The following is a 13,469-nucleotide window of genomic DNA, read 5'->3' as shown; positions in this document are numbered from 1 at the left end:
CCCCTCCCCCCCGCAACCACCACCCTAGTAAAAAGCATCATTTTCAAACATCCCGCCCATAGCCCTGCCCTCATGACTCGCCTTCCACTCATCCAACAAGACCATAATCTCCTGTCTCGTATCCTCAATAATACCATCCATCTTGATATCATTCTTATCGTACCCAAACGGATCCTCCAACTGCACGCCAATCCCCTCGATACCATAGAGCGTAAACGTGACAATGGCGACAACAAGCACACTCCACCACTTGTAGTCATCGACAATGGCAAAGGGCAGGACGCAAGCGTAGAGGGCGAGGACTTGCTTTTGGTGGATGAGATGCGCGACGGGGATGGGGGTGGAGCGGATCGTTTCCATGCGGCCGTAGGCATCGACTAGCGAGTTGATTTGCACGCTCATTTGTGAGGACAAGGGCGCGTTGAACCAGCCGCGGTCGGCGCCGCGCCGGATGTAGCCTTCGATCAGGATGGTGAGTTGGAGTGGGAGGCCTAGGCCTTGGTCTTCGTAGCCCATTAGCCCGTCGGGCAGGAGCGAGACGTATTCGTCCTTTTTGGTGTGGACGATGCCATCGCCGTTCTCGAGGGTGAGGGTGGATTGGCCGAGTAAAGGCGTGGTGGAGGTGCTTTGGGCGGCGCTCGAGGAGGCGGTGCGGTCAATGTAGCTGGGGCGCCGGGAGACGGGGCGGGAGCGCTGCGAGGAGAAGGAGGTTGGGTGGGGAGGGAGGGCGGCGAGGCTGGCTGGAGGGATGTTGAATTCGGCGCGGAGGTTGTGTTTGATGGAGTATAAGACGGCGATGAGGACGCGGACGATGCGTTCGGTGTCTCGACGCTGTTCTTCGGTTGCGTAGCCGTCCTTGTCGCGCGAGTTGACGAGGGAGATTCGCGCAAGGTTGCGGACGGCGGTGTTGATGGTTGTCAGACAGTTTCGTCCCGTCCAGAAGCGGTCGTAACTTGTGCTGTTGCGGAAGACGAGCATCAGGCCTACGACTATGGAGAGCGAGGGGATGATGGTCGACGGGATGCTGATCGAGTCGACATAGCGGGTGTCGATGTATACGATAAGGACGGTAAAGAGCGAGTGCAGAATCACGGGCAAGAGAATGATGTCGTGCACCGCGCCCTTGGAGAAGCGCAGCACAAGTGGTATACGGCGGGGCTTGCGGCGAAAGGCATGGGCGAGGGGGTACGTCGGGCGACGCGCAGGGACGTCGGGCGTCGTCGACATTGTTGGTGTTGTGTTTGGTTTGCACAACAACAAAACGAGCGAAGTGTGCCGCTGAGAAGGGGGGGGGGGCAGGAATGGTGATGTTTTCCAAGCAAGCAGGATTAAAGGATTCTAGGCACCCGTGCTCTTCTCTTTTTTCCCGCAATGAAACCAGCCCGCCCGCCTTGTAGACGTGGCGGTGTGAAGTGGGGAGTCGTGGGGAGATATGGCAAGATATCGAGTCGACAAGGATGCCAAATACGAGGCCCCAGAAAGCTTGTCAAATGCGTGTTGATGTCATGCGTCTTGCTGGTAGTAGCATGTTAAACGTTGTTACATCTTGTATCGGTATGTGACCCCCCCCCCCCTTCCATGCTTTAAAGTTGGCAGCCGAGACATGCGACAGAAGCGCCGAAGTTAAGACGCATGTAGATCGCCAATGCGTTTGGGTGTGTGGTGTCCAGGGTCCAACATCGATCACATGCAAAGTTTAATACTAGGCTAGCTAGCCCTGCACGTCCCCGGCTAATGACGCGCGATAGCCCTACAAGTTGGAGTAGATAGGATAATCCGGAATATCGCTTATATAACCTTAATCTTGCTCGTATTCGAATATTCAGATTCCACAAACCGATATTGGGGTACGAAATATTCGTAATCCATTTTTGTGTTCTGAGCGACATGGCACCAATATAGTCTGCTTCTGGGTAAATAAGTCATTTGTGTTCACGTTTGATGTATTTTGGGACGCACTTTGATATTTAGTCTTATTTCGAAATGTCAGATCCTTATTTCAATGGTTTCATTCATATATACAAATTTCGTATCCCTTTCGTTAAAAATCTCTGCGATACCAACACCAGCTCTCTGGTAGCAGGATGTGGCAATCCCTCGTTGCGACTTGCTCACTGGCCGTAGCGAACGACAGCCTCATTTTGACTGTCCTACACTCTTGTTTTTTCCTTGCGCCACTGCTTTCATACTCTTGCATGATGCAGTTTACCAACCGGAGCAAGCAACAAAGTTGTTACCGCTAGCACCAGTGTGCGTAATCTCTCCCGCACGTTGACCCCGAGTGTTGAAAATGACACGATCGGCACCAGGCGAGCCTGCAAGAAATCAAAATCAGTAAACAAAGAAGAAGATTGAAAAGAAAAAGGATGTCTTAATCAAAACTAAGAAGCAAAAAGTCACTTACCACCAGTGTACGCTCCCGATGTCCTAAGCGGAAACTCCTGGTACGGTCCGGAAACCAAAAACGAAAAGCCCTCGTAGTTGTTGTACGTATGGGGGTAAGTCGAGCTACCAGCCTGGTCGCCGTTCTGGTAGTAACTGTAGCCCGCGTTACGGGCAGTTGTGACCTGCGCAGAGGTGTAGCATGTCGACCCGCACTTTACGTAGCACGACTGTCTGGACTCGACGGCAGCGAGAACATCAAGGGATTCCGCGGAGTCGGTTGTAGGGAGAGCGAGGGCGAGAGTGGGGAGGAGAGACAGGAGAAGAGTGGAGAACTGCATGGTGAATGATTGTTGGTTCGAGTGAGTGGAAGGAACAGTGGACGACAACGAGGGTGAGGTGCAATGGGAAACCGGTGGTTGTTTCTTGACACTTGCAAGTATCGATTGAGGGGGGGGGATATTCACTACCCTTTATATACTTCAAAGATAGAGTAATCAAGGGCTTACTTTTTTTTTATGCGACCCAACGGACACGCCGCCAAACTGGCCATGCTCGCAGGAAAAAAAGGCCACCAACTCTTTTCTTACTTGCGCTTTGCATGCCCTGAGGCTTGGTTGGGATATGTACGAAAAACGAAAATCATAACCAAACTGCGTAGTCGACCTCCGGGCTTAGACCTACTCTGGAAGGCCAAACCACCCCAAGTGTCCCCCCGGAAACACATCAGCAAGTCACGCAGAAAGTAATTCCCGTATGACCCGAACGGGGAAAAGTGTGAAAAGGGCAAATCTAACGTATCTCGCCGGTCCGGTCCTCAATTCTACATACTTTCTCGTGTTTCGTTTCTCGAGAGATAACTGGGATGCTAGATCCTTGTCCATCACCGTTTCAAACACTGTATATCTCCAAGAGTCTCGTTGATGTACTTTTCCATTCCCCCCTTTTAATTCGCCATGCACACTCACCCTTTCATCTTAGACATAACCCCTCCATAATCTCACATAGTACCCCGTTCCCAAGCGCTACACATCTAACAGCCCCGCTCCCACCCACATGTTTCACCTTATCCATCTCATTCGGCAGCGCCCTCCCACTTCCTCCATGGGCCTCCCTCGCTACTCAACCTTAACCATAGTTAATCAAGCAAACCGGGTTGGTCGCCCCTGTTGAGCTAAGCAGCGCACATGTGCGCGTTCGATAGGCTGGTTGGACGTGCGGAATCGGCGGCGTTACTTACTTACCTATCGACGCGGGGACTAGTGCCGGATGGGGAAGGTGGGCTAGAGCAGCTAGCGATTTGGCGACAGTGTGAGCGGTTTCGGGAGTTTTGTTTGGATGGATGGACGGGTGCAGCGGGATTGCCCGGTGTGCGTGGGTGATCTGAGATTGCTGGATGGAGATGAGGAGAAGGGGAATTGAGGGGGGGGGGGGGGAGGGGGGATTGGGGGGGGGGGGGGGCAGATGAGGGGGTAAGATGGAGGATTTGCTTCATTAGGTCAACGGGATATGCGTTGAGGTCAAGTCGGGATTTTGCTTTTTTATGTTCAATTGAGTTTATTGACCGAGCGCAGGAAAGGGTATATCCATGTGGTGTGTGTATCTTTCTTCCCCCCAAGACGTACTACCCCACTGCCGTATCACCGACGGCAATGGTGCATGCAGGAAGCGGCTATTTTTAATAGCTTCTTGTCATCCTCACGTGGGACTTACGATAGGATGAGAGATATCTGGAAGGCATCTATGCAGTCTTGCTCCATGCATCAATCAGCATAGATCCGCCCGCAACCATGCCGCAAAAGCCTATGCCCGCATCGCCGAGGAGCCCCTGCTCTAGTGACCAATGCACTGTCATTGGGGCATATGCAAGATTCGATACCAGATCTTTCCACCAAACCCAGTTCTCTTCCTTTTCCGCTCTTATACTCTCTTCCAATTTAATCTTGTCCTCCTTTTCTCCGTCTCCGTTGACTACAGGCGCAGAGGAAGACGGCGAGCGGTTAATTCGCATGACACCGAGACGAACAACTTCAATACCAACATACGCAGCCCAGAACCGCGCACTCCAGATCCACCATTCGTTCTCTCGTGCCTTTCCAGCGTCGCCGTTCCATCTTGCTGATGTCAAGGCTCCCTTTGAGCTGAGATATGCACCACCTTCTAGAACCTGGCAGACTACGCACGACGTGATAGACGCCCACGTCAAGGCGCGCAGCGTCTTTTCCTTTGCGCCAGCATTCTCAGGTAAGGGGTCCTGGTACGTCGATCTCCCCCAAGTGTATATACCTACCAAACTCCATAAACGCACAAAGATTCGATAGTCGGATATGAGGTCAGCCACTGCTTTTGCACTTCCTACTGTCTGGGCTATGAGTTTGGTGCTGGCGGGTGCTGGTAGAGTGGCTATAAGCGTTTCGCCAGGAAACAGTACTCCATCTGCTTTCTCGGCGATTTCGGTCGCGATGCTGGCTAACCTTTTCTCGAGGAGGCGGGATAAGAGCGCGTGAACCAGAGTAAGTGTGTAGCATGTTGTGCAGAGAAGGGCGTCAGTGCCTTCGGGAGTCGATAATAGTTTTGCGAGGCGGAAAATGGTGCGGTCTGTACCACTGGCGGCTTTGGTAATGTATTTCAGGAGCAAAAAGCGTAACTTGCGTATCAATGATGAGCGCGTGGGTGGTTCTGGCGCCGCACCAGGCAGCGGAGAAGGCTCTCCGGCAGTTTCCGAGGAAATCGTGCTTGCCGCAGGATTCGGGTGTTCCGTCATGGCGATAGGATGCAGCTCCCGCAGAACACGATCAAAAAAATTAGGTGAGACGAGTGTTATTGAAGCATGGTGTTGTTGGAAATCGGATCAAGCAGCAAGAGGTCACGCATTACCTGAGCATGTTGGCCGAGATTTGCTCGGAACAGGCCATGGCGCGTCATCAGCGGACACGTGCAGGGTCCATGTGCTGATAGCCAACTAGCAGTTGTAAACTTTGCATGTGATTGATTTTAGACCCTGGATAAAGCATACCTAACCTCTACCATTCTTATCTATGTATCTATGTATCTCTATATATACTTACGGCATAGGTGACGCTTTCTTCAAGCTGCCCATCCGACTCTTTCCTCTTTGCCCTGGGCGTTGCCCCTGACGGTCGCTTTGCGGCGCCTTTTCAGTCTTCTTTTCGCGCGGCACTGTTCCGCTCCCTACCTTCATTCTTACCGTGGTGAGGAGATAATAGAGTAGCGCGGCACTATTCCGCTATTTGAATTTATTTCCGCTCTGGTAACTAGATAATATTCCAGAGTACTAAGCGCTCCGCACAGGTATTTTATATAGTTACATAAGCTATTGAGGCTACACTTGTTCAGCGCACTGTAGCTTCTGTCTCTCTTCATGTATTAGCCTTTCAGCTCTATTCTAGAGTGCACAGTCTTTCGGTCTTGGCTTTTTGTCAGTTCATTGGTCCTACTATTACTCTGGGTGCTTGTGCTGGCAGAAGCTATGTATGGGTACGCACAGCAAGGAGCACATCTGCATGGCCTGATCAGCGAAGTTTTAAGCTCGATAAAATCTACTCCTAAAGATAGGATTGGGGCTAGAACTGGTCTATACATAATTGATTGAATTGGATTCTAAAACACTAGTGAAAGCATGCAAGCTAGACATGCATTGAGGGGGGAATATCATTCATAGCCGTTATGCAAACAATTCAAACCGTCCTAGACACGCAGAGTCATAGCCATAGTTCTGTGATGGAACACATTCTCGGAAAACATAGGCTGATTAAAGGATATCCATCGCTGTTCCTTGACACATTCCTGCTCCCTACTTCTGATGCTAGATTGAGACCAAACTTTGGTTGCTGACGCCATGACTAGGAGTTCAATACTAGTACTTTCCACCTGGCGGCGGCTGGCCGTACTGCTGCTGACCTGGGTACCCACCAGGGCCACCCTGTGGTGGTCGCTGACCATACTGGCCTGGTGGAGGAGCACCGTACTGGCCTGGTGGAGGAGCTCCATACTGGCCTGGAGGAGGAGCGCCATATTGGCCTTGTGGGGGTGGCGCGCCATACTGGCCCTGTCCTGGTGGGGGGCCTCCGTACTGACCCGGTGGTGGGCCGCCGTATTGGCCTGGCGGAGCACCATACTGACCTGGAGGTGCGCCATATCCACCAGGTGCTTGGTGGTTAGTCTTTTCGTCCTTGGAGTCGTAGCTACGGTCAATGGCGCCAAGAAGAAGCTTGATGATCCATAGATCGGGTGTGAGATCAACAGGAGGGTTGGCGCGCATCATCTCTTCTTGCTCGTTCTCAAAGTCTACCACAATGTTAGTGATATCCTAGATGCGGATTGACCAAACTTACTCGAGGTACAGTCAACCTCTGGTCCAATTACTGGGTGCTCATCAAGTTTACTGAGGAACTTCCTGGCAGCTTCATCGTTTCCGACCTGAGCGAACTCGAATGCAACGGCGCCGCGGCCATACTGTGGGAAACCCTTGAGAGTATCAAAAGCATACTGAATGGTGTCGAAGATGGCGTTCTGGGGCTCTCCAGCTGGCTGACCATCGGTGATGGCAATGACCAGTACCGGCTTGCTCAGCTGACCGTTCCTTGCCTTTTGGAGAACGATGCCGTCAATGACCTTTTGCCTCATAGCAGTTCCCATGGGTGTAAGACCCTTGAACTGCACGCCACGCATGATTTGCTCAATCTGAGCCTCAGAGGCCACACCATCCTGGAGAGGGCGGCCCTGCTGATCACGTGCGTTGGAAAGATCAGTGTTCATGAAGCGAAGAGAAATACCATCATGGTCAAAGAGTGTGGCAGCAAACGAGACTCGCTCCAGAATGAGGCGCAAATCCTTGATACGGCTTCCCTCCTCTTCGAACTGCATGGAGCCACTGTCATCTTCTACATGTCAGCTGCGCTCCATAGGCTGATTCGTGTAACCTACCGATATAGAGGACAATGTCGTACAAGGAAAGCTTGACAATATCATTTGCAATTTCCTTTGCGACACGCCAGCGCTGAATGACCTGGTTGATCTTGGGGCCTGCTTGTTGAGCGATCTGGGTAATCCTTGGGTCGTTTGGCGGGTAGAAGCCCTGGAGATTCTTCTCTTGAATACAGGCATTAAGAAGTTGCTTGTAGCCTTCTACCTCAGCGGGGCTGCTCTGAGATAGTTGCTGGGGAGGCGGGCCACCCGGGTATCCTCCCTGAGGTGGAGGAGCGCCGTATTGACCCTGTCCTGGTGGGCCCTGATTCGTACGTTAGTGATTGTTCGGACAGCTTTCGTATATAAGCAAAATGGGTTATCAAAAATGTGAAGCAAGTTGCAGAAAAAAACGTATAGGGTTCTAATGACGAAAGTTTGCACATTGGCGATCCAGTATCAAGTCCGTCAAGCATAAAGAGGTGGGAGAGCTGAGCAATACGAACATTTGGTGGGAAAGACGGTGAAAGAGGTTGGTTATACTGCTGGGGCGGCTGTCCATAGGCTGGCTGCTGTGGTTGCCCCCACTGTCCCTGCTGAGGCGGCTGGCCGTAGGGTTGCTGTCCATAGGGTTGCTGTCCGTAAGACTGTTGTCCATATGATTGCGGGGTTAGTGGTGGACTCCATGGCGCTGGTTGCGCCTGGCCAGTGTAGGGGGATTGAGGATATGGAGACTGAGGCTGCTGGCCTGGAGGCGGCGGGGGAGGTCTGTTGTAGCCAGACTGTCCTTGAGGATAAGGTGATGATGATGTGCCATAGGGAGCGGGCGGTTGTGAATAGGGAGACTGTGGTGGTGCATTTGAACCAGGGCGCGGGGGCATAGGCGGGCCAGGTTGTTGTTGTTGTTGTGCATATGGGTTTGGTGGTTGGCCCGCAGGCGGGGGCGGCTGGTAGGCGCTGTAGCTGGAAGCCATTTTGCTTGAGAGAGGCATGTGTGGCTAGAGGCCAAGGGCAGATTGTGGCGGGTAGAGTCCAGAGGGCGGGTAGAGTCCAAGAGGGCGGGGGGGTTTATTGGGAGTCAGAAGTGGAGTGGGGACTCGTCACGGCTTGCAAATGCCTAGTCTTGGGCGGTGGCGGGTACAGCAGGGCAGAGGGCGATGACGATGCAGGCAGAGCGGGAACTAGCAGCAAAAGAAAGAGCTTTGACTTACCCCGGGAGCGCCGGCACCTGGGGCACCTTGGGCACCTGGATATGCTTGGTACTGTTGCTGTCCAGGCTGCGTATATGTGTTAGTATTGGTGAGCGCTTTGGATGCCACCTGAGCACGGCACTTACATAGCCAGGCTGGCCACCAGGAGGCATGCCTGCTGCGGCATTTGCTGCAGCCATCTTGCTTGCGAGCTACATAAGGTCAGCCTAATCTGCCTGCGTATAGTGTATACACCTCGATGACGCAGGCGGGGTCATGGGGGATGGAGGGGCAGCCAAGCAATCACAGGATAACATACACCCATTGTTGTGTGTGCGTGTGCGTGTGTTGCTTCGGAGCTTCTCACGGTGTTGGAGGAGTTGAGGAAAAGCTTGACAAGGCTGATTTTCCAGGTGGAGCTCTCACGGTTATGAAGGAAGAAATGGCGGGTGAAGGAGCGTGGGTGCCTTGCACGCTGTTTGTGCGAAGGACGGCGCTGAGGCCCAGGTCAGCGCAACATGCTGGTCAGCTCCGCCCCAGCAGGCCACCATTGCACCGCCTGACGGGTCTTGTCATTGGCCATTGGCCCAGCGCGTTGGGCTTTGGGCGTGTATATGTGATGAAATGTGGGACATTTTGAGGCTGAGCTGTCACCAACCCTGTGAGGGCGCCATGTTTGTACAAGGGGCGCTTACGAACGAGCGGGGCATTCTCAGGCGAGTGCGAGTACATGGTCCTAGGAGCACTCTACCGGCCACCTGGACATATTTGTGCATGCATACTCTGTTTAGCGATCAATCATTTCACAAAGAATACATTTGTAGCTATTAGACCCTTTTACCCACTCCAATGGCGGGTCGAGCTCCGTTTCACTGCCACTGCACAGCCACCGCTGTGGCCGAAGCTGTGCCACCGAACATGATCACGCATACTACGTCATCCCACCACCTGATATCTGACAGCCCGTTGTCTTACCACGCTTATCCTAGTAATTTGAATTGAAGCTTGCAGCTCAAAGCGCGTGTCTCTGTGAAGATTCCACTTAACGCGGAGTGAAGGGAATAGCCACAGGATCAATTTGATATACCCAATATTGAGACATTAATGGGTATTGAATATGTTTCGCCAATTGAATTATTCCAAAAATGAAATAACAAAAGAAGCTATACCAAGCTTCGCAAGTGGCTTTCTGGGCATAATATCGCTCCCATAACTAACAACCCGTAAAAGAGACTCTGCAAATGTTACCAAGTGACTATCTCAATACTGTATTCAAAGGTGCGCCATCAAGGAAGATATGAAATACTAAATTTCGATTATGTTCTCAATTCTATACTGTAACATTGGGCCTGCATGTCAAAGCCACCCATCTGAAATCGGCACATACCTTAATTGCATCCGACCTCAAAATATTACCAGCATTCAAGCAAACAGCAGCTCGTCTTAAGTCTATCTTGATGTCGATCGCTCCCGTATCGCCCAAAGCTCCCCTCAGCTGTAAACAGGCGCCCGTTCACAGAACGCGACCATGCCCCGCAACCCCGCCATCACCACATCGTGTATACGGCGATTGGGCAGGTCCCCCTTCATACACGCCGCCAACACACAACAAGCCACTCTTCGCCCAGTAAAAGAAAACAAAAATCATGTCCAACCAAGCAATAAACAACGCGCGCTTCAGCGCCGAAGCCCTGGAATGGGATTCCAACAAGAAGCACGTGGAATCCACCACCAACGCCCTCGAAGCAATAAAACGCTACGTGCCCGCATTCAAAGAAGGTAGAAACAAAGGTACGCAACATGGATCCCTCAATTTCCAATTCATTTTACAACACAAAAACAAAACATTTACAGAAACCTAAAATAAAAAATGAAAAAAACCCAAAACCATCCAACCCCCCCCCCCCCAGGTTCCGAAAACTGATAATCGAAACCAGACCTCGACGTCCTAGAAATCGGCTGCGGCACCGGCCTTCTCTCCTTCATGCTCGCCCCCCACGTCCGCAGCCTAATCGGCGTCGACACCGCCGACGGCATGATCTCCGCCTTCAACCTCAAACTCGCCAACTTACCCACTGAGCACCCAAACCTCTGCTCTGTAAACCACTTCCTGACCAACCCTGACGCGCACGAGCTGCAAAGTGCCGCGGCACTACTGGCGACGCATAGGGGCGAGGAGGTAAAGCCGCCGTACGAGTACCGGTTTGATCTCGTCGTGTCGCATTTGACGCTACATCATATCCCGTCCATGCCGGAGATCCTGGCGACGATGCACAAGTGTTTGCGGCATGGGGGTGTGGTGGCACTGACGGATTATGAGGATTTTGGGCCCGAAGCTGTGCCGTTTCATCCTGTGAGTAAGCGGGCTGGGGTAGAGCGGCACGGGATTAAGAAACAAGAGATTGAAGACATGTTACTGGGGACGGGCTTCAACGAGGTTCGGGTTGAAGAGGCGTTTGTGTTGAGCAAGGAAGTAGAAGCTGAACATGGGAAACCGGCGAGGGAAATGGATTTTCCGTTTTTGATTTGCTTTGGTGTTAAGAGTTAGAAAGAAGAAAAAAAGAGAATGCGATGCAGGTAGAGATGACGGGGAGAGTGTATAAAAAGATTCAGAAATCTTTCATCAGGTCGTTCACGGCTTTGGCGGCGAAGCGTTTGCGTTCGCCTTCTTCCATGCCCTCACCCATTTCTTTGATAGCAACCACTTTCCGCATCATGACTTCGAGGTCTTCAACGTCTTTGTCGTCTGTCTCTCCCTCTTCATCGCCATCATACCCCGCAAGCGCGCTCTTCACGCCAAACAGCTCCATGTTCATTTCTGCCTCTTCGGCCTCAAAGCTATTCTCGAACCCTTCTTCATCTTCGCCAAAATCCAAGGCTGCACTGCTCTCCCACTCCGCTGCCTCGAGCGCTTCCCGCACCCGCTGCACACCCGTGGCTTCGCCAAACTCGTTTTTGCCCTTCTTCTCCGAGTCAATGTATTCGAAACCATAGTCCATGGCCAACTCTTCCCACTCCTCGTGGCTTTTGTCCAGGTACGGGGTGACAGATTGCGGCATCGCCACCGCTAGACATGCAATGTCGCCGCCATAGCCACACGCGCGTTCAATCACATCCGAGATGGCCTGCATCGTTTCTTTGACTCTATCTACATCTTTCTCTTCGACTGGTCTCTTGAAACAATATACCCATGCACCGAGCGCTGTGACAACTTCGCGGGCTTCTGGTTTGGTGAATTCGGTGCGCCATTCAGCAACGTTGGATAATTCGTCGACCCAGATGGGCACAGTGGCGGTATAATACTTGGTTTCAATGCGCAACTCGTGCGTAAGGCCGGCTGTGGTATTGGATGTGGGTTCTGGAGCGGAGCCTGTGAGCTCTGCAAGACAATTAGTGAATGGCGTACGAGCAACCACGTTGGAACATGCCCTTGAGAAGTGCTAGAACACCGGCATCTGGCGCCCCAACAATTAAAAGGCGTCGTGGATTCTTGATATCCATGCCCTCCGTGCCCTCCATGCTGTCCATATTGTGGCGTTGTGCTGGAAAAAGTGGTGGGTTGCGGAGTTCTCGGGGGTGAGCCCTCGATCTTTCTTTGTGGGGCAACAGGCTGCGATGATTAACAGCAACAGCGACTGCGCCTAGACTACACGCTAAATGCAGCAGAGACATACATGTCTTCAGATCATCACGTGTCACCCAATAGTTTCGCATTCTTTTGAAAATGAACAATCATCCGTGTTCCAAGGTATCATCAAATTTGCTATTCCGTTTTCAGCGTATGCCCCAGCAAAAATGACCTGGTATCATACCTGTCGGTGTATCCCCCTTGCCATTTATCAATCGCATCAAGTGCCTCCTCACAGCTGCTGCGCCTGGGATTGCTTGCTTGCTACTGCCGTTCAAGTTGTGTCTTTGCCGGAATTTCTCATATGGTTCAACGTCCACCTCCTCGAGTGCTAGCCCTCGCCCTGTTCACTGTGGCCCTACCGCGCGCAAGACCAACACCGCGACCCCTCGTACCTCTCGATCGAAACATGGGCGCGTTCCTATCCGTAGTTAGCACCTTACTCAGTGAAGGTTCCCTTGACAAGCCTACCTCAACATGTCCGGTACAATGAAGTATCGTACATGGCTTCCCCGGATGTATACTTGCTCAAGATGTGAGACACGACCGTCACGGGCGGTCACAGTAATGTCCTTTAGCTGCACGTTCATGTTGTCCTCAGCTGCGAACCCGTTAGCAGAGTTCAAGTGTTATAGATATGATAGAAGTCGGACCTTCAATCAGCTTGCCGCGGTAGACTTCGCCAGATGTGATTTCGAGCGTGACAATGTGGCCCTGTTGAAAGTCAGTACTGATATGGGAGAATTCGAGAACCGTGTTGCGCATACCGCTGCCTCATTGAGGAGCTTGATCGGAATACCGATAGTACTCGTCATCTTTAAAAAAAAATCGGGGTTTGGGCGGAGATTGGAGACTTGTAGCTAGTTATGCGCGTGCTGGAGGTTGCGAGGAAGACGTTCGGTGAAGATCCGCGAAAGGTGCTGAGTCGGATAATCGGGGTGAATGCGCTCGTTGTGCCGCCAAGATATTCGCCGAGTAACGCACTCGTCAGTTTCAGTAATGCTTCCAGAGGCACCGCGGTGGGTGGTTGTAGATAGTTTTGGTGCAGGCCTGCTGCGCGTACCAATATCGCTGTCTACAGAAAGTTGAAGGTTGAGCTTGGACCATTCCCTTAGTCATCACGTGCACGCGGATTTAGCCCTCTAAACTCATTCTTCTTTTCTCTGCTCTCCGCGTCAATATACAAAAGATCGGAGCTCATGTCAACGATTTGGCTTAGTCTTTGAATTAAGATATGGCCGATCATGCAAGCACAAAGCACGCTACAAACTGATGTCGAATTCCACTTTCCTAAACATGATCGTAGCCCCATGTACGACTTCACCTGTTTTTATCTATTTGCT

The 13,469-nt window shown here is 51.9% G+C and overlaps 7 protein-coding genes across 7 annotated transcripts; 1 reads left to right on the top strand and 6 right to left on the bottom strand.

The window, feature by feature from the left end:
• Nucleotides 1–24: 24 nt before the first annotated feature.
• Nucleotides 25–1,227, bottom strand: COCMIDRAFT_90407 (uncharacterized protein; the record flags this gene model as incomplete). The annotated part of the gene is made up of 2 exons (XM_007688026.1): nucleotides 25–579; nucleotides 682–1,227. 2 exons carry the CDS (start codon nucleotides 1,225–1,227, stop codon nucleotides 25–27), a joined length of 1,101 nt encoding a protein of 366 aa, XP_007686216.1.
• A 978-nt stretch (nucleotides 1,228–2,205) lies between these two features.
• On the bottom strand, nucleotides 2,206–2,723 carry COCMIDRAFT_90528 (uncharacterized protein; the record flags this gene model as incomplete). Its single annotated transcript, XM_007688025.1, has 2 exons — nucleotides 2,206–2,315; nucleotides 2,405–2,723. The coding sequence occupies 2 exons, from the start codon at nucleotides 2,721–2,723 to the stop codon at nucleotides 2,206–2,208; spliced, it is 429 nt and encodes a 142-aa protein (XP_007686215.1).
• Nucleotides 2,724–4,123: 1,400 nt separating this feature from the next.
• Nucleotides 4,124–5,146, bottom strand: COCMIDRAFT_90488 (uncharacterized protein; the record flags this gene model as incomplete). The annotated part of the gene is made up of 1 exon (XM_007688024.1): nucleotides 4,124–5,146. One exon carries the CDS (start codon nucleotides 5,144–5,146, stop codon nucleotides 4,124–4,126), a length of 1,023 nt encoding a protein of 340 aa, XP_007686214.1.
• Nucleotides 5,147–6,259: 1,113 nt separating this feature from the next.
• Nucleotides 6,260–7,639, bottom strand: COCMIDRAFT_90562 (uncharacterized protein; the record flags this gene model as incomplete). The annotated part of the gene is made up of 3 exons (XM_007688023.1): nucleotides 6,260–6,690; nucleotides 6,738–7,286; nucleotides 7,330–7,639. Coding segments are annotated over 3 exons (1,290 nt in total), but the record flags the coding sequence as incomplete, so codon positions are not given.
• A 2,505-nt stretch (nucleotides 7,640–10,144) lies between these two features.
• On the top strand, nucleotides 10,145–11,046 carry COCMIDRAFT_90486 (uncharacterized protein; the record flags this gene model as incomplete). Its single annotated transcript, XM_007688022.1, has 2 exons — nucleotides 10,145–10,289; nucleotides 10,436–11,046. 2 exons carry the CDS (start codon nucleotides 10,145–10,147, stop codon nucleotides 11,044–11,046), a joined length of 756 nt encoding a protein of 251 aa, XP_007686212.1.
• A 61-nt stretch (nucleotides 11,047–11,107) lies between these two features.
• COCMIDRAFT_35187 (uncharacterized protein) lies at nucleotides 11,108–12,170 on the bottom strand (the record flags this gene model as incomplete). The annotated part of the gene is made up of 2 exons (XM_007687978.1): nucleotides 11,108–11,877; nucleotides 11,927–12,170. The coding sequence occupies 2 exons, from the start codon at nucleotides 12,168–12,170 to the stop codon at nucleotides 11,108–11,110; spliced, it is 1,014 nt and encodes a 337-aa protein (XP_007686168.1).
• Nucleotides 12,171–12,435: 265 nt separating this feature from the next.
• Nucleotides 12,436–12,941, bottom strand: COCMIDRAFT_35186 (uncharacterized protein; the record flags this gene model as incomplete). Its single annotated transcript, XM_007687977.1, has 4 exons — nucleotides 12,436–12,547; nucleotides 12,598–12,727; nucleotides 12,780–12,840; nucleotides 12,894–12,941. 4 exons carry the CDS (start codon nucleotides 12,939–12,941, stop codon nucleotides 12,436–12,438), a joined length of 351 nt encoding a protein of 116 aa, XP_007686167.1.
• Between the last annotated feature and the right edge of the window lie 528 nt (nucleotides 12,942–13,469).

Source organism: Bipolaris oryzae (assembly GCF_000523455.1).
Source record: "Bipolaris oryzae ATCC 44560 unplaced genomic scaffold scaffold_36, whole genome shotgun sequence".
NCBI classification, from domain to species: Eukaryota; Fungi; Ascomycota; class Dothideomycetes; order Pleosporales; family Pleosporaceae; genus Bipolaris; species Bipolaris oryzae.
Note: the sequence above shows the minus strand (reverse complement) of the source record. Positions and strands in the feature narration are given on the sequence as shown.